This window comes from Rhynchophorus ferrugineus, unplaced genomic scaffold (genome assembly GCF_030347505.1).
Source record: "Rhynchophorus ferrugineus isolate W39M unplaced genomic scaffold, kcgeb_rfMv2 rfM10, whole genome shotgun sequence".
Lineage (NCBI taxonomy): Eukaryota > Metazoa > Arthropoda > Insecta > Coleoptera > Curculionidae > Rhynchophorus > Rhynchophorus ferrugineus.
This window is the reverse complement of record NW_027472589.1, coordinates 23,745,943-23,767,092: the sequence shown is the minus strand read 5'-3', so window position 1 is coordinate 23,767,092 and position 21,150 is coordinate 23,745,943. Positions and strand designations below refer to the sequence as shown.

At 33.3% G+C, this 21,150-nt stretch overlaps 1 protein-coding gene across 4 annotated transcripts in view; it reads right to left on the bottom strand.

The window, feature by feature from the left end:
* Ae2 (anion exchange protein Ae2) overlaps positions 1-21,150 on the bottom strand; it is a 212,364-nt gene that overhangs the window by 66,792 nt on the left and 124,422 nt on the right. For all 4 annotated transcript variants that reach the window (XM_076415695.1, XM_076415697.1, XM_076415698.1 and 1 more), the window contains 4 exons: positions 9,202-9,337; positions 8,965-9,141; positions 1,145-1,333; positions 880-1,083 (listed from right to left, as the gene is read on the bottom strand). In XM_076415695.1, coding sequence (XP_076271810.1) covers positions 880-1,083; positions 1,145-1,333; positions 8,965-9,141; positions 9,202-9,337 — 706 coding nt within the window. The remainder of the gene's footprint in view (positions 1-879; positions 1,084-1,144; positions 1,334-8,964; positions 9,142-9,201; positions 9,338-21,150) is intronic.

Below are 21,150 nucleotides of genomic sequence, written 5' to 3'. Positions count from 1 at the left end.
TCACAAGAAGAAAAACGAAAGGTTGTTAATGATATCAGACAAAGGAATTTCCTAATGCTGACGACGACATGCCTGCCAAAAAGACCAATTTGTGCAGCAGGGTAAAATGAGTATCTAGACACAGGTCTACTTATCAGTAGAGGCAGGCTTTTTCTGGGAAGATGCTGATAATATTGAAACAATATGTTTTTAGTTCCTTTCAGTTCACTTTCAAAAAAGTTCCAAGTACAACACTATGTAACTATAATTTAGAAGAAAATAAAAGAAACGAAAATAATATGAAAAAAAAGAAACACCACCACAGAGAAAAAGTTTTAAATATCGTGAAGTTATGGTATTAGGATATGGAGATAACGAAATTGAGATAAAAACAAAATAATGACAACAAGTTTCAAAAAATACTAAAATAATATAATTAGCAATAGAATGAAGAGCTATACCCGAACCAAAAAGTCGGAGAATTGATATAGAACAAAAATTAGTTATGAGATAGGGCAACAGAGTCAGATTACCGACTAATTCACCACAATCAGTCATATTGAATTATCCACTAATGGTTTATTGAATATCACTATTGGTTATATATTGAATTATCCACGAATGTTCGTTTATGACAGAGCGCAACCACAAGTGCTTTTTTAGAGATTTGTTACATAATTTAGAGCTTTTTTGAGTGAACAAACATTTTAATTTCAAGGAAGATGTCAACAATAATTCTTCAGCTCTATAAACTTGACGAAGAATATATATTATAAACGTGGATTACTTTTTCACACACCTAATATTGTAGTACAATCATTGTTATGATCGATCATAGTTGAAATATAACAACATTTATATGAACAAAGAACCATTTTTAAGTATTATTCATTTTCCTACCTGCAAAGACGTGTAGCTATACTTGTTCTTGGTGAAGCCGAACCGTCTGTCCTGATGCTCGTTCACGTGGCGATGTCTCAATAGCAACACCCTCATCAGCTGGCTCTTGTCCTCCTCTCGAATTAGATCTTCTCTGAACAGTTCTTCTCCGGCTCGATAACCAATGGCGGGAAGATCTTTCTCCTCTAAGTCTAATATCACCACCTAAAGACGGAATACGATATAAATGTCTTCATGGTTATTGATTTTATCAATTCGTTTTTACCCCGCTTTCGAGGCATTTTCTCAGGTTGAGCAAGGAATGGAAGCTGAGTGACGCCACGTGCGGTTTGCCCCATCTGTCGACCCCTTCTTCGACGTCTTCCTCGTACTTGATCCAACGAGCTGTCTCTTTCCATTCTTTTTCGCTTTGGTCCACATCGGTTTGTAGAAGTTCGCTCAGTTCAACGAAAATCTGTAAAAGAATCAACAATATTTATTTAAAGAACGTACGTTTTACTTTGTAACTATAGTTGTGTTGTTTAAGTAAATTAAATTACGTATAATTCAAGGTTGATTCACACGCTAATGAACATTACCAGTTGACTTATATGTGTACAAATAGCGGTTAAGGATACTTTCCGCTACGCTAAATTATCAATAAAGGGTATTATAGTCCTCTGCATGAAGCATCTTATATTCAAACTGTGTCGAACAACTAATTACGTGTCCAACAAACTGACTAAGCGCGATATCCCCATAGAACCTATAACGAGTGTGATTCGGAGTGTTAGGCAAAGTATTCTGAAAGACTATTAGTGCACCCCAATGCACTCGCCAATCAGTGAAGTGCGTAGGCTCAAACACAAACTACCATACGAAGTGATTAATAGACACATAGAGTGAGATTTAATAATCTCTAGAATAAGATAGAATAAGTTAGGATATACTTTAAAATAAGTTAGAATAGTATATAGAATAAGATTTAGATTATAAGTTGTACAGTAGATCACTTACTGAAGTGATCTTCTACATGTCAGGAGAGTTATTATATAACTGAAATCATAAAATAATACTTATTGCCTACGGGCAGATTGTTGACGTTCTAGGAGATTAATAAAAAATATATTCAAACTAGAAAACTGAAATTGCATAACGTAATCTTTCACTTTTGGGATGAAGTGAATTCAGTGAATACAGAAATAGAAAAAATTAAATTCTAATCAAAAAGCAGATACAGATATAATGATAGATACAATGTCGTATGAAGTTCCGGAAGAACTTAGTAAAGATGATCTGGCTGAAGTTACCATGAGTGGATTAGAGTTGAAATCAACAAGAACAAAAGAAAAATGGCGGAAACCAAATCGTCGACACCTAGTATTCGGTTTGGTAAAAACAAGATAATGTTGCCTCGCAGTCACAATGAAAAGATACCCATAAACCACCTCTGAATATAGTTGCAGGTGTCAGAAATCAGGAGAAATTATGTATAGTACTTAATCAGGTAGTTGGGGGTGACCACTTCCAAAATAAACTCATGAAAAATGATACGATTAAAATAAATGTATCCGGTGAGCACTCTAATAACACATGGGATAAAAAGTTCCAGGCCTAACACATAGATGGCGCTAGCTTTATTGTATTCACCGATTTTTCACTTAGTACTAACTTTCAAAAGAAAGCTGTTAAAATTTCATGATATTATATTTCATCTATTCTCTAAACAATGGATCAAAAACAATTTCGTGTTTTAATTTTACACTGCTTCTTGACTGATCTTCTCAAGCGAAGCAATGGTTTGAAAAGTGTTATAAGGACTCCGCTCCATCAGAAAAAAACAATAAAACGTTGCTTTGCTAACTTCAAACGTGGTCGTAGAAACGCCGATAATGCAGGACGCAGTGGACTTCCAAATGAGGTGGCAACACCAGAAAACATCAAAAAAATCAGAAAAATCGTTTTGAATGATCGAAAACTGAAGTTGCGTGAGTTAGCTAACATCGTAAAGATATTAAAAAAAAACATGTCTGTTTTATATTGCATGAGCATTTGCAATGACAAATTCACTTATAATCAACGTGTAACAAGCCGGAAAATGTACCACCAAAATGCTGCCGTCGTGATAAAAACCACCCTGCAAACTATCGAGGATATCAGGTCATTAAGGAACTCTAAAATAGAAGATATTCCAAAAATAAACCTAAATTAGCGGCAAAAACTCCTAAAGCTCTCCAGTACTACCACGAAAAATGTGAACTAAAATCCCCTAAGATTCTAAACTATGCAGTCAAGTTGTGGAAACAAAGGTTTTAGCCAATATAGACCAGCCTAAAAACATTAACGAAATGATAAGGCAAATAATGCAGATGCCACAAGACCAAATCCTGCGACTTGACAAAATTGAGAGCAATATTAAAATAATTAACTTTGAATAGTCATCACGTTTTGTATAATGGAATGGAACGCCAACGGGTTGATGCGACATCAACAAATGCAAATGTTTGAACACTAAATGATTCAGCGGAAAATATATCTTAATCGCAGTTGTTAGTAGTGTAGCGACCGCTACGGGCCACCGTCTTCATCTACAGCAAGTTCAGAGGTTGACAACGCCGGTGGATTGGTACCATGCGGTTCCCGTCTATAAAAGACCACCACGACGACGTCTCGCTCTCTTTTCTTTTCTCTACCCCCTTGTAAGAGTACCACTTCCACAGCGCTACCGTACTTCCTCTAGCTAACCTAATATCCTGTCCATTCTCCCGTCGACCACATGTATCAATTATAAACGAAATGAACAAGTATTTATTCAATCAGTGTTTTAAGTTCTCGTGCAAATTCCTTTTCAAAAATATAGTAGTGAGTGTTCGGACAAACAATCGCATCGACCGCCACACATTCATACCGACCGAGCGACTAGACGAACATTCCCACAGTAGATTAAGTTAAATTAAAGTTAATTGTTAGTCGTATACTAGATTTAATAAATAAATTAATTAATTAAAAAAAAAGAGATACTTGGGACTTTAAAACCACCTGTTAGGAAAACCGAAATTAATTTTCCCCAACCTTATATAAATGGCATTATTTAATTAATTAATTAAACACTTTTGTCTATCAAAATTACTTCATCTATTTTACGACATCCGATATATTAATAAAAAAGTTCCTCTATAACACCACGCAGCTTATATTAGTGCGTAAACTAACGTATACAAACACAAAATTAGAAAATACAATTACGTTTTCGTCGGATCAAAGTCCTCTTATTATTTTACCACATCTTATCGGTTCTCTTTTATGTCTGTTTGGCGTAGATTAATCATCAATACATCAAATTAACGTGACATTACTTAAACAAATAACTGTAAAGTCAGACGACGTCTTAAACTTTTATTGGGGATTATATAACTGCGTTATATTTTTTGCGAAAACTTGACGTTTGTGTTCATAGCGAATAGTGGTAGCTATTTTAGAAACAAATACTTTGTATGATATTTCGTATTTGTCTACATTTTTCTTGCGCAAATATAGTAATTTCTTCTTTATTTTCTTCATAAGTGACTGTATTTTTCCTTACGTAATTTCTATATCATTTGCAACAGAGTTATATCCATTCACTGTACATATAACAAGTCAATTGAAAAGTCCCCGGCCTACCATAGTAAAACACATTTTTTTGGCAAAATTAGTTTTTTTTATTCAACATAATTCCCTTCAAGGGTGATACACTGATTATAGCATCCCAAAATACAGACGCCATAACCTTGCCGTTACGTTTTCCCGTGCAGCCGACTGTTGCGTTTCCCAACGCTTTGGAGTGGGTTCATCATGTGTAGTCCACTTGGATGACTGTCGATTGGACTTCGGAGTGAAATGATGGAGCCATGTTTCATCCATTGTCACATATCGACGCAAAAACTCGGGTTTATTACGTTTAATCATCTTCAAACACCGCTCCGAATCATCAACTCGTCGTTGTTTTCGGTCAAAAGTGAGCTCGCGCGGCATCTACTTTGCACAGAGCTTTCTCATACCGAAATATTCGTGAATGATATGATGCACACGTTCAGTTGATATCTTTAGAGTGTCTGATATTTCATTCCGTCTAAACTTAGCATACCAATCCTTGATGGTTGATTTTCCTGGAAGTGTCTGAAAATTCGGCATCAAGCCAAGTATTTGCTTCAACTGTATTTTTTCCTTTCAAAAAGCAATATTTTATCAACACGCGAAATTCCTTTTTATCCATTTTTTTAACAATAACAAAAGTGGATTCACTCAAAATGCTATAATTCACAAACTAATGATCCAACAGCTGTCAAATTTATACACGCATCTTTTGAAGCTTAGGGCTAACTAAAAGCGTATGGATTTAATTCTAGTAGCGCCATCTATGTACCAGATCGGGGACATTTCAATTGACCGGTTAGAAGGGTATACTTAAACCTATTTCGGTTGGAGTTCCATAGGGAAGAGTCTTAGGAGCATTCCTGTACCTGCTCCATACTGCTAATATCCCAACAACAAAAGAAATAGTACTGGAAACATTTGGCGATGACACAGTTTTTATGGCAAAATATGTATCTCTGTCTAAGGCTCTATAAAAAGTACAAGTTGTGGCCAGCAAGATCTATAAATAGACTAGAGGCTGGAAAATACAGCTTAATAGCTCCAAATTTGTTGATATTAATTTTGCGTTGTGGCGAAATGACAAGAAACTAATTATATCACTTCATCGATGCCCGATTCCTTAAATAGAACCAGTTGTATACCTAGGAATACATCTCAATGGTAGGTTAAATTGGAGACATCATGTTAGATAAAAAGCAGAGCAGATTAGACTCAAAGTCAAGCAACTGTACTTGTAAGTCGGAAGATAATCTCAACTAGACCTAAAATCACAGAGATAATCATAAAGCCAATTTGGACTTATGGTGTGCAAATATGGAGTTGCACTAATACATCAAACCAATTAGTAATCCAACGCACCCAAAATAAAGTTTTATCATTAATTACCAATGTTCATCGTTACGTAACTAACGAAGAGCTGCACGATGACCTCAAAATCAATTAGATATACGAAGTGATCCAAGGTAGCCCCTTGAAAACATGAAATAAGGTTACAGCTACTCGACAACACCCAGGAAATCAGAAGATTTGAAGAGAACATAACTACACGAACTTGTTTATTATATAATGTATTCCTACCTTTAGCTTAAGTAGTTTAGTTTTAATTTAATTTTGCAAATAGTGGTGTATTAATCCCGTACTCGCCTTGCTTGTTTCTTAATTTAAGTACAACAGAAAAGTAGTAATGAATTAATTTGTAAATTAAGATTTTACTAAGCATATCTAATGTAAGATGTAATTACTTAAAAAAATATAGAAGGGTTGCTGTTTATATTTTTGACCTTTTATACAGAATATTAGAAAACTACACCATAGCTATAATAGCTTGAAAAACACCATCAAAGGTGAACTAACAGACGGAGGTGCTATCGATACTCAAAAAGGATCTCGTAACAATTATAACCATGGTTAACCCTTTGGTTATTTTCTTCTGGGGAGAGATGATACACCGTACGACAGGTAAGATATTATACTCGATGTCCCGATGTCCGATGTCAAAAGTTTGTTTTTAAATGGTGTTAAATGTTTATAGTCTATCCAAAATAACAGTGAACTCATGTTATCATGACGTTGAATGTATTATCTACAGCAATTTGTAAATTCGTTTCGAATTGAGACAGTGTTTTTATTGCTCATTTTTTCTAGTTATAGCTTATTCTCTAATTCGTGTGGTTGTCAAATATCTGCAACAATCTTCTAAACATTAGTGATGATGATTATAAACCGGCAAACGTTGTTTCTGCGCGCTGTTTGTTTTGATCAAGTCTCTACCTAATGTTTCGGATTGAAATGCCGAAGCCATTAGATAGACAGAAATAGATTTCGTCTATAATCAGTTGCTTCGACAGGGAACGAGATAATGAGGTCCCCTTTTGCCAGCGCTAGATAGGTAAGTATAGATACTATTAATTATAATGTTTTCGCAGTAAAATAATTTCAATTAGATGACTGCTGTGAACATATCTCCGTAGAAATTGCCCAATGATTTTATGAGTTATGGGTTGGACGACATTTTCGTGACTTTTCACATTTCATTGACGAAATTTGAGTCTTTTATTTTATATTCTCCATTGCTTTCTTGACAGAAAATTTATTAAAAAAACATCTGAATGATTCGCAAGCACTAACTGTTATTAAATTGTTTGTTTTCTGTCAATGAATTACTATTTTGATATTAGTCATCAAGAATTTCTTATCTATGTCGTCATTTCAATTGATTAGATATGTATATTATTAATGGTTTATAAGTTAGTAATTACGACAAGTTCTATAATAAATGCACCTAATCTTCCTGTGTAATATATTGTACATAATGCATATGTCATAATATAAGTCCTTCTTTCTATTTCATAATTCGTGATACCTCAATATCACCTGATTGCTGTCTGTATTTCAATTTAGTCCTCGAGTTCCATCTTAATACCATTGATGCGTCAGTCATTATCAGCTTTACTTTAAAATATATTTTAAATAAACTGTAAATAAAAGCTGACAGGCGCCATGTTGGAGAGTTATTATTTCTCATCTTGAAGTTTATTAACTAAGAAAATGGCAGTAATATTAAAATTACATAAAATATAGTAACAGATCAATTAAAAAGTGCCCGGCCTACCATAACAAAACACATTTTTTGGAAAAATTAGTTTTTTTATTCAATATAATTCCCTTCAAGGGTGATACACTGATTATAGCGACTCTCCTACTTTTCGATACCATTTTTCTACTACGAATTGTCCTTTGCGTCGAAATAGGCCTCAGTTTCGACGATCACCTCTTCATTTGACGAAAATTTCTTCCAACGAGCATTTTTTTCGGATGTGAGAACAGGAAATAGTCGCTGGTGGCCAGATCTGGAGAATACGGTGGATGAAGAAGTAATTCGAAGCCCTATTCATGAATTTTTGCCATCGTTTTCACTGATTTGTGACACGGTGCATTGTCTTGATGAAACAGCACTTTCTTTTTCTTCAAATGCGGCCGTTTTCCGGCGATTTCGTAATTTAAACTGTCCGATATCGCTATGTAATAGTCGCTGTTGATAGTTCTTCCTTTTTCAAGGTAGTCAATGAAAATTATTCCACGCGCATCCCAAAGTACAGACGCCATAACCTTGCCATTCGACTATTGTGTTTTCGCACGTTTTGGAGCGGGTTCATCGTGTGGCAGTCCACTTGGATGACTGTCGAGTGGACTGCATTGACATCCATTGTCCCATATCGATGCAAAAACTCTGGTTTTTTACGCTTGATCATCTTCAAACATTGCTCCGAATCATCAACTCGTCGTTGTTTTCGGTCAAAAGTGAGCTCGCGTGGCAACCACTATCCACACAGCTTTCTCATACCCAAATATTCGTGGATGATATTATGTACACGTTCAGTTGATATCTTTAGAGTGTTTGCTATTCATTCAATTTCAATTTACGGCTAGTAAAAATCATTTTGTGGATATTTTAAATGTTTTCGTCGATAACAACCTCTTTTGGGCGTCCACTGCGTTCACCGTCCCCGGTGTTCATTTCACCACGTCTAAACTTAGCATACCAATCCTTGATGGTTGATTTTCATGGAGCAGTGTCCGGAAACTCGATATCAAGCCAAGTTCTTGCTTCAACTGTATTTTTTCCTTCAAAAATCAATATATTATCGACACGCGAAATTCCTTTTTATCAATTTTTTTCACAATAACAAAAGTTGCTTCACTCAAAATGTTATAATTCACAAACTAATGATCCGACAGTTGTCAAATTTATATATGCATCTTTTGTGGGTTAAGGCTAACTAAAAAACGTATTGATTTAATTCTAGTATCGCCATCTATGTGTCAGGCTGGGAACTTTTCAATTGACCTGTTACACAGAGGCTATGTTACCAACATGTTACAAGATATGGTGATCATATTATGTTGTTAATCCCTTGTATAATTAATCGTGTTCCAACTATTATTGTATTGTTAAAAGTGAGAACTCACCGCATGTGGACTATGATCGTAGAGCTTCTTGATGTACGGATGCAGTTCCACCCCTTTGCCAATGTGCATTATGGATGTTTTGTGGCGGCGAAAAACTCGTGGATCATCCGATCGGTGACTGGTGAGTTGTTCTCGGTCAGTCTCCTTCAGGTCTTCGTCTTCTGGCTGAGTGGATACCTGGATCAAAAGCAAAATTCTCGTTAAAAATGTATTTCATTAATATTTCGTCGAACCAACCCTGCGCATCTCCTTCTGGAATCCTTCAGGTGTACTGTCCTTATCTTTTTCGTGATGGTGATGATGATGGTGACGTTTCTTTCCCGGACCTTCCATAGGCAGGGACAGTTTACGTTGGTTGCCCGAGTAATGCTTCCTGTAAGAGGGAAAACAGTTAAATATTTTTTGAAATTGTGGGGCTTAAAAAATTAAGTTTCTGGTATTCTAATTGGGTCATTACAACAAGTATAATTTGATTTTCAATGACCAATAAATCAAGAATTTACTATTGCTGAAGTTTGGAAGATGTTGAATATGTTTCATTTGTCAACATTGTCTAGCAACTGGAAGGATATGGAAATAAGTCAGTGGTCAATGATGAGAATCTGATTATTTCTAAATAATTATTTATAAAATCAAGATTATTTCATAAGCAATCACTAAGCCTTCGATATGATGAATGTGTGATATACCCATATCCTTTTTTAATTAATCTTAGTGGTTGCACAATCTGTCCAATAGGTAATCAGCATTTCTTATGGCTATATTATATATATATATATATATATATATATATATATATATACTTGGCATGTAGAAATTCACTTCATTAAGTAATCTCAAGCCTGAGATATGCCTAGAAAAGCGGCCGAACAATATTTTTTGGCATTTAGGTCAGTCTTTATTTTGTTCACAAGTCTATGCACTGTACAAACGAAATGTAGTAATAAATTAATTTATAATTAAGATTGTACTAAGTATATCTAATAAAGATGTTATCAAAAAAAAATGAGATCACATCAACCCTATCTATTCCATTTTTTAGTAAAATTTCGAGTACATATTTCTTCACACCATTGTATATATCAAACCCTGCAAGCATTTCTTCGATCTGTCGTCAAAAAGTCTCTTACAGTTTTTCCTTTTGCGTTTACACAATAGTGTAGGCTTTTGATATTTCCCATTCCCTTTCGAGGACGCTTTAAATTCTCTGTATCTGCTGGAATTTTTGACCCGTTTATGTAGGGCCTTACAAAGTGCCTGTTCCCTCGCTACAATAGCCCCACTTCTGTTTCAAAGCCGAATATGTTGAAATGGACCGTGTTGCTATTATCCTTCAAGAATATGTGTATGGAGCTCGAAGCTATAACAGGTATTTGTTTTATCGGTCGGGTTTCTATGTACATGATGATGTGGTATTCTGAAGCATAATTTGTGATTTTAATAGTAGCATTAGTTTTATTTTGAAAAGTAAGATCTCTAGAATATTTGTTTTTTAAAGTGTTCTGCTTAAGATATATTCAAAATATTTCGATATTAATAGCCCTTTCTATTGTATGCTCGGTTTATTTGCATATAGGAAGGTTAATATCTATATTTCTAGTTTAACATTGTTTTATTAGGTATTAAGCTAAATTGTATGTATATAGTAGAATATAAAATACTTATAGTAGATAGGTTAAATAAGGTTTTTGATTATTTTTATTTAGTTATTGCAATGATTATGTACATAGTTTATTTTAAAATGCTTTTTTTGCGTCAAAATATAAGTTTGATTATTTTTTAATTTTTAATGAGTTCCTTATTAATTTTTTTGAAATCGGTTAATTCTTTTTTTAAATATTATATTTTTCTTTTTTTAGTGTTAGATATTTAATCAATAAATTACGCAGTTATTTTATTTAATATTATAATGGGTAGGCCAATTAAAGATGCAGCCCGTATGAGGAAAAATAGGAGTAAAGAAACATTGATTGAAAATAAGGAGAGCTTCAGACCTCGGAGTCCGCTACCTAGCCTAGGTAAATTGACAAATTTTCTAACTAAACAACAACAAAAAGTTATTGTCACTGCTGGGAATCGAACCCGCGATCTTCGATCGGAGCTAAACGCTTTAAACATTACACCATAGAAGCAGTTGTCAATAAAGTAGTACAATATTTCTACGAGGTCTTATATGCTATAGTTAGTGCTTAAAAAGCAAACTGAATGGCTTTTGCACTGAAAGACTTCCGATTTTCCGTCACATCAGCTCAGCAATAACATTATATACAAATATTTGATTATTTTAGATAAAAAATATGTGAACAGTTTGTTAAAATTTGAGCGTTTCCCTCGATTTCCTCCCCTTCACTTTGCCTCAACAGATCCTGATTTGGTTCCTGATTTTATATATTATATAACCATTTATATTGGTCGAATTTCTTTAGTTAACATATTTATGGAAATAGCCTGATAGTATTTTGTTTCAAAAATACCTTTTTCTCACTGTAGCATATGATGCAGTCTCGGTATTTCATAGCGATTTTGTACAAACGAACACTTTCATTTTATTTGTATAGATTATTGGTAAAAGGAAAAAAAAGTTTCGGTCATAAAATCGAAATTGTTGATGGATGTTGTATATCAGTATAGGATCGACGTATCATAATAAAAAGCCTGTTTTGTTTTTATATGTTTTGGATCACACCACTCCAAAATCTTGTTTATATATTACAGTTATGAAGGCGTTGTGGGAAATACTGCGACGGGATACCCAGAAATCTATTTTTGAACCAGGTGTTCAACTTATTTAATAACATTATTATAGTATTACTTGGCTAGTATTATGTAATTGTTAGCCGATGGATTTTGTTCAAGTTCTTAGAAGTGACAGATTGTAGACAACAAGAAAAAATATAGATGTTACTGTTACGTACAAGATACGAGGGTTGCTTGATAAAATCAGTGACTTTTTGACTGACGTTTTATATTTTTTTAACTCAATACATATAGTCCAGAGTTTTCCAAGTTTTAATTCCTTTTAAATAATATGTGTTTGTTTCAGTGATGATCTCTTTACTTAACACAAATCTTTAAGACCGATGCTTTTCAGGTTTCGAAACAGGAAATAGCCGCTGGCGTCTAAATCCGGAGAATTTGCTCGATGAGACAGCATTTAGTAGCCTAATTTATGGATTTTTACCATGGTGACAACAGACTTGTGCATCCGTGGATTGTGTTGATTGAACAATACTTTTTTCTTCGTCAGATACGATCATATTGCTACAAATCATTATCAAATCTGTCCAAAAGCTCTGAATAATATTCTCCGGTTATCGTGCTATCCTTTTCAAAATAATCGATATGAAGACACTGTTACCACGCAATTTTTACTTATTTATATTTGGGGCAGTCGTGTAAATTTAGTTTACGTTAATTGTAGAATTTTTTCTGTTGTATAGTCTAGGAGTCGCATTGTGTCGAATGTCTGGTGAAACTATTCGAACCATGAAGGAAACCGAGTAGACAGAACGAAAGGCATGTCCTCTATTGACGTGAGAAGTTCCTAGCTGGAAGAGTATTTCCCATCCCGAGGGAGGAGCTTCAGCGGTAAAACACGGTGCATCGACAACGAGAGACATCATTAATGAAAAAATTGTTAACAGCATTGCAATGAGAATTGAGAATGCAATTATTTGAAGACACCAGTATTGAAAGAAATGAAGAGAATTGTTCACAATATTTTTGACCGAAAGCATTGAAGCATTGAAATAAAAAATGTAGTGACTGAAGAAGTAAACTTGAAGACTAAATCCAGTAGAATTCCGAAATCAGGCTTTAGATTTTAGTAAGTACATTCGATCTATATTACAGTCCTTTTCCCATAACGTATTAAATAAAATCTGTAAATATATATATATATATATATATATATATATATATATATATATATACATATATATATATATATATATATATATATATATATATATATATATATAAGGCGCAACTTAATGTACTTTAGTGCACTGGAGACTTTTTCTGAGTGTTACTTGGTCTTTGGTGTTTTGTGATGTGTCCATGTTTTTAAACCGCGCAAAAAACTTGTTTTAATTGCGTCTGACATTTCTTTGAAGAAGAGAAACGGTTACTCGTGGTGAGTAATTGCGCAGATGATTTTTTTCTTATAAAATATTCATGTAAAATGTACAGCCTCAATCACCTCACGTACTTTCACGATTTACTTGTAGCTGGTACGACTCAGTAAACTAGTACAGAGTAGCGTACAGAGTAACTAGTACAGTAAACCAAGCGTTAACCATTGATATTTATGCAGTCCATAGTATCTAGTAAGTTTGTACTTAACTTCCGTGATGAACTATGAATAATGCTTAATAATAATAAATAATGTTAATGTTCTTCTTTATTTTTGTAAAGATTTGCGAGGCTGTCAGTGGGCAATAAGTATTATTATATGATTTCCGTTATAAGATATAACCATCCTGACATATACAAGATCGCTTCAGTAAGTGATCTGCTCGACAACTTGTAATCTAAATCGTATTCTAAAGACTATTCCAAATTATGCTGGAGATTATTAAATCTCACTTTATGTGTAGTTTGCGTATGAGTCTCACTAATAGTCTTTCAACACTTCGCACTAACACTTCGAATCACACTCTGGAGGATATCTACGTTAGATTTGCTATTAGTACCCCACAGTTCAATACCATAGGTCCAAATGGGCCTAAGTATTGACTTATACAGAAAAACCTTGTTATTTAATGATAATTTATATCTATAGTATCAGTAAATACATTTGGTTTAGTTTAAGCTCAAGTTGTTTGCGTTTTGTCACTATATGGTTTTTCCATATCAAACGTCGATCAAAATGCATTTCCAGATATTTAATATTGTCTGCTTGCGGTAGTTCATCATTATTCAATTTTACTAGTGAACATGTCAATGTCATATGGGTAGATTTTGTCTCAATTGCTTTGATACGCCACGTTTTTAACTACAATTCGACTTTGTTAAGATGAAGTTGGAAGTGTCTTGTGGCTGATATTGGATCCTCGTGTGATGACAAAACCGCTGTATCGTCAGCATATGTTGCAATATTAGTGTTTCTTGAGGTCGGTAGGTCAGCTCTATAAAACATATATAACAATGAGCCAAAAACACTGACCTAACTGAATATTTTGGGTGTAGGTCAGTGTATTCGTCATCCTGTTTGACAGTAAAATGTCTGTCTGTAAGATATGATTTCAGCAGTTGAAGGTGCGTATGGGGAAAAAGCTTTATCAAATTAATTGCAGTCCAGTGTGCCATAACTTGTCGAAGGCCTGAGAAATATCTAGAAATGCAGCGGAGCAATATTTTCTATCGTTTAGTTTTTGTTAATTTGGTTGACTAATCTATGTATTTAATCTGTTGTTCCGTGTTTATTACGGAAGGCAAATTGATGGTCTGGAATAATATTTCTCTCCTCTATTTATTTTGAGTCCTTTTAATGTATATTTTTTCGAAAAGTTTAGAGATCTCAGGTAACAGGCTTATAGGACGATAGAATTTTTCCCAGGTTTAAGAATCATAATGATTTGAGCCCCTTTCCAAGTGCCATTAGAGTAATTAAGTCTTAGGATGGCATTAAATATGAATGCTATTTAATTTGATGCACTCTTCTGACAGCTCTTTTAAGATTCTTTCAGTAATTAGGTCAAAACCAGGAGCGTTTTTAGCATTGATTTCTTTAAGTATTGTTTGTTTTATTTGCTTAACAGTAAATTTCTCATGTGGCAGATCCATTTGAAACGGAATGTTAAGAAAGTCAACTATGCTATTTTCTTCTATTGTGGAACAAACTAAATGATGCAATAAATCTTATAGTAGTTTATTAAAACTTGCATTTACAGCTACTGCGCCAGAAATTCAAAAAGGCACTGACTTATCAAACTACCCATAAATTATTTCTATCTATTCGTTTTGAATAAACAATGTTTTCGGTTAACAGAGAACTTAATAAGTCTCCAGCATAGCTAAGAAATCGATTTTTAAAAGTAAATTTGATTTTATTCATCAAGATACTCTTTCCGATCTTTTTTTTTAAATTCGACTCGTTACTCAACTGACAATATTTTGAATGCAGCTTCAGTAAATCAGTGTTTCATTCATTATCACATATGGATGTAATATTTCTTAACAGTAGTGACGCACATCGTCAATATGTGCCTGTCGAAAGTTGAAAATTCGTTTTACCGTCAGACAATATTTTCCATCTCATTTTATTGTATTTAAAAAGAGACACAATGCTGTTTGAGAAGTTCAAACATGTAACCGAATGAGTCTGCAAAATTTGTCCTGTTGTCAAACGTCTGCAAATTTTTTAAAATATTATAATTGCCGTATATAAACCAGCAAACGTTGTTTTAACACTTTGCTTTAACGAATTTCAAATTGCGGGGTTGTTAATGAAAATATATTTTTGCGCGTTGCAGCTGCACTGTATATTAGTACAAACACGGTCACTAAAATATGTCAAAAAATCAAAAACAATATAACCTTAAATTCTAAAAGAAACTGTCTTTATACGAAATAGGTCACGAATCAAGAGCAGCTTGATATTTGCTGTGTCAGAGATCAAATAAATAAAATGTATAAAAACAGTACAGAGATTTTTCAATCGAAACATAATTTAATACAATTATTTCAGAGAAAATTGTTAGTCTGGGAAGTATCCATAAAAAGCCAAAACATATACAGCTATTTGAGGGATGTAAAACATCCCTTCATACACTGTTGGGCAATATAGGATTAAAGTGGTGTAAAGAAAACCTACGAAGGGTTTAATGGAACTTCCAGACGTTACTTTTACAATAATACAATTTTTAAAAACATATAACAAAATCAAGGAAGAATTATTATATCAATTTGTATATTTAGATGAGACATGAATATGTCAGAATGGTACATTGGTCACCCATGGCAAGGTGATAATAAATATAGTGTAAAGGCAACAAAAGTTGATGGAAAAATGTAAATGTTGGAACAACTATCGATTAGGTTTTGTTAGTCACAACGTTTATTAATAATCCATTGCAGACATATAGTTTTTCATGCTGGAAATAGGAATGGTTTTACATCTGGCGCAGAATTAGTCTTTTCCTCTAAGTCCCAGAATGACTATCATGGAGAAATGATAAGTTGTTTTTGCAGTAGTTTGAAAATCAGCTTTTAAAGAACTTGGAGGAACCATCAGTTATTGTTATGAACAAGTGCATCAACGAAGGGTGCAATTAAGGAATGGCTGAAAGTACATAAAATAAGTTTCGAAGAAACAATGTTAAAGAATGAAATATTTCAAATTGTTTCAATTATTGATAAATATAAACGAAAAATTTAATTGCATTTTATGTAATTTACTTAATTAGAAATAAGTCTGAGAAAATATACATGGTAGATCAGATTGCTGAACGTTATGACCACAGAGTATTACGTCTTCCTCCCTATCACTGCATTTTTAATCCAATTGAGTTGATATGGGGTATTGCAAAGAATTATCACAATAGATATTCATGTCGAGAAGGATATTCAAAGCAGAACCTATCTGGATTTATGGAAAGAAGCATTGTCAAAAATAACACCTTCGGTTTTTATTAGCTCGATCAGACACATTGAAGAAGATATTGACAAATAGTATAATTGGGAGCAAGTTTTTGATAGATTAGAAATGAACGGCTTAGTTATTCATTTGATTAGTGATTCTGAAAGTGACAGTGATTGAATAAAACTTTATGAATGTTGGTTTATGATTCAATGCTGACGGGTGATGAAAGAGGAAACATCTAAAGGTCAGTATACAATTGATATACTTTAACTGACTGTAGGATATTATATTTAACTGTATAAATTATTGTGGCTGTGTAATTAATTGCAGTTTTAAGTTCTTCGATAATAAATGCATTTGATGTACTATAATGTTAAAATAAATTATAATACATAACATTTTTGTTTCATTATTTTATTTAGATAAGAATTTTGTTGTGTGCCAAGCCAAACTGAACTAAAACTCAGAGTTGCTGCGGCAACATTGCGACGTTTTGACAGGTCACTTGGGTACACTACTGTTTTGAATTGACTATATATGATGTTTTGAATCGTCAACACGTTGTTGTTCATGCAACTTTATTTTCTAGTTTTCAAAAACTATCGAATATTAGGTGAAGTTTATGGCAACCGGCTTCCATGTTTTAAAAGTAGTGATTCTGATACCGAAAGAGGACGATAATTTGAGGTATTACTCATTATTACACACATACTTGGAAACATCTAAATGGGAAGTGTTACACCACCCGGCGTATTCTCCGGACCTTGCACTTTCTGATTACTAATTGTTGCGATATATGAGTCGTGACCTGTCCGAGCAGCGCTTCATTAGTTATGAAGATACCAAAAAATTAATCGATTGGTGGATACCAAAAAATGAATCGATTGGTAGATTAAAGGATACATCGTTCTTTCGAGATGTAATCAGTAAATTGACTGACAAATGGAAAAAACTAGCGAAAGACCATATTTTCAATGAAATAAATTATACTGATTTTTCACAAGAACGTTTAAAATTCGACAAAAATCCTTTAAAACTAATGTATAGGCCTAATAATACAAAAGCGTAAACGGAAAATGTCACACATATACCGACGAAAATTTCAAAATCATTTTAATCTCGCATTTTCCACGTCACACGAGCAAGGGCGGAAAAAATATCGAACGACCAATATACGATCCAAATCCAATTTGCAGTGGACGAGCTGGGAAGGCGGAAAAAGCCCCAGAAAAGGAAGCCTGGAACTGGATTAGGACTTCTCCTAATTGTTTCCGATAAATGCGCTTTTCCAAGGCCCGAGAGAACAGATTTTACGCCTTATCTTCGGGACCTTTTGATCTCGATCGGACTCCCTCCTCCTACTTATTTCACATGGTCGAAATTAAATCCGGACACCCCATTAAAATTCTTCAAAAAAATAAATAAGGAACTTACTAATAATTAAAAAATAATAAAACTTGGATTTTTAAGACAAAAAACATTTTAAAATAAAATATGTACATAATAATCGTTCTAATACCTAAATAAAAATAATCAAAAACCTTATTTAACCTATCTACTACACTTATAACAGTTCAATTGAAAAGTCCCCGGCCTACCATATTAAAACACATTTTTTCGGTAAAATTAGTTTTCTTTATTCAACATAATTTCCTTCAAGAATGATACAGTGATTATAGCGACCCTCCAACTTTTCGATACCATTTTTGTAGTACGATTTGTCCCTTGCTTCAAAATAGGCCTCAGTTTCGGCGATCACCTATTCATTCGACGAAAATTTCTTACCTAACGGGAATAACTAAATTCTTTTGAGATCTGAGAACAGGAAATAGTTGCTGGGGCCAAATCTAGAGAATACAGTGGATGAGGATACAATTCTAAGGCCAATTTATGGATTTTTGCCATTGTTTTCACTGACTTGTGACATGATGCATTCTCTTGGTGAAGCAACACTTTCTTTTTCTTTAAATACGGCCGTTGTTTGGCAATTTCGTCCATCAAACGATCCAATAACGCTATGCAGTAGTCGCTGTTGATTTGATGGTCCTTCCTTTTTCTAGGTAGTGAATGAAAATTATTCCATGCGCATCCCAAAATACAGACGCCATAACCTTGCTTTGCCTTGATTTTTGTTTAAATAATAATTTGGTGTTTTGCAATAATTCATTTCATGTTTAATTTAATAAAGTACATGATTATAGAAATGATTTCATCTCATTTATGTCATGTCTTGTTGGTTAAAATAGCGGAATCTAATTAACGTAAATAAAATATATTTAATAAATGCTTATTATAAGAAATGTTTCAAATTTTAAGTCAACTTTATATTTGTCACGTTAATCTGTTAATTCACTCAAAATATAACTAGGATTATTACTTGATCAATTGATAATAAATGGTGATAATTAATAAATAATATGTCGGAAAGGTTCCACCAATACTGTTGCTATTTCTACCAAATTTTACAGATTATCATTTAAAGTGTTAAATGCACAGTTTTAGATGCTACCTAATAAAAAAATAGTTTAGCAATTAACATTGCTTATACGTTTTAACACAAAATTTTTGATCTATTAATATTTCTTCAATATAAATTGCAGAAAACGGGAATAAACATGAACCAGTTGACTTATTTAATCAATATTTATTATTGTAATTAAAATAATATGTTGAGAATAGTGTTAGTAATAGTTTTATGATCATATCAAAAGCGCTAAACATGTGACTAACCTAGAGATCACCCCAGAATATCTATTACCCTTATCCACAAACAACCACGAAATCTATAAGCAAACGTTTTCAGCTAGCGTGTCTCTGTGAGCAAGTCAGACTGTCCAAATGCTTACTCACATAACAAATAACACATTTTTAGGTGAAACTAGGGATTTTATATTTTATATTTTTTGATTCTAAGAATCTATTAATCGAGCGCAAGCATCGATTCTTTCGATTTTAATCGATTCTAAATTGAAAGATTAATAATTTTTATAGTTAATGAAATTATTTTTTGAATAACTCAAATTTGTTAAATAAAGCAGGTTTATAAAGAAGCTGCAATTCTTTACAAAACATTATGAAGCCTTTTTTTTCAGGAGTGCACAGAGGAAGGTTATCAATAGCAGTCCTATAAATGAGAGTAGTTGCTACATCATTATTACGATGACCACACGCTGTAAATATAGGGAAAATATATATAAATGTGAACATATAAAAATTGTATAAGTCAACTGACCTTTTAAAATGAAGTTGCTTTATTTATACAGCAATTAATTGGCCCTTGAAATTGATCTCTAACACTCAAAATTAACTTAATGAGGCTTTGAGAGGAACTTGTTAATTAGAAGCTGTTGATAAGCGAGGCTGTAAATAAATGATGGTAGAAAAAATAACCTGTACAAGTAAGAAAGTATAGAAAGTACAAAAGTATGCTCAGTCATGTTCTTAGATGTAGCACAAGCCTTCGATAAGGTTTGGCATGAAGACCTCGTTCATAAACTACAGAAAATCTTACCAAAACAATATACCGAACTACTAAAATCGTACATTACAGCCAGAATGTTTATAGTTAAACAAGAAGAAGCTTACTCTACAATAAAAGAAGCTAAAGGAGGTGTACCACAAGTGTACTAGGGCCAATACCTTATCTACTATACACTTGTGATATACGAAAAATGGAGAATATTACGATGGCTATGTTTGCTGATGATACTGCGATTATAGCTGTCGAAGACAATAGTGAAGAGGCCACACGAAAAGTACAACAGACAAGTGACAATATAAATAATTGGACACAAGCTTGGAAAATAAAATTTAACGAAAGTAAATCTGTGCATGTGTAGTTCACCTACAATCAGACCGTACAAGCACCAGTAACATTAAACAATACTATAATTCCATATAGCAACAACGCTAATTATCTCGGAATGAATCTTGATGCAAAATTTCTCTGGAAAGAACAAATAAAGAGGCCAAGAAAAGAACTGGAATTGAAATATAGGAATGTATTGGTTAATTGGAAAAAAATCACATTTATCAGTACATAATAAATTGCTATTATATAAACAAATACTGAAACCTATATGGACATACGGCGTTCAATTATGGGGATGTTCTGCAAAGAGTAACATAAACAAAATATACATTTTTCAGAACAGACAAGTGACAACATAAATAATTGGACACAAGCTTGGAAAATAAAATTTAACGAAAGTAAATCTGTGCATGTGCCGTTCACCTACAATCAGACCGTACAAGCACCAATAACATTAAACAATACTATAATTCCACAGCAACAACGCTAAATATCTCGGAATGAATCTTGATGCAAAATTTCTCTGGAAAGAACATATAAAGAAGAAAAGAAAAGAACTGGAATTGAAATATAGTAATGTATTGGTTAATTGGAAAAAAATTACAGTTATCAGTACATAATAAATTGCTATTATATTAACAAATACTGAAACCTATATGGATATACGGAGTTCAATTATGGGGATGTTCTGCAATGAGTAACATAAACAAAATATAAATTTTTCAGAACAGACAAGTGACAACATAAATAATTGGACACAAGCTTGGAAAATAAAATTTAACGAAAGTAA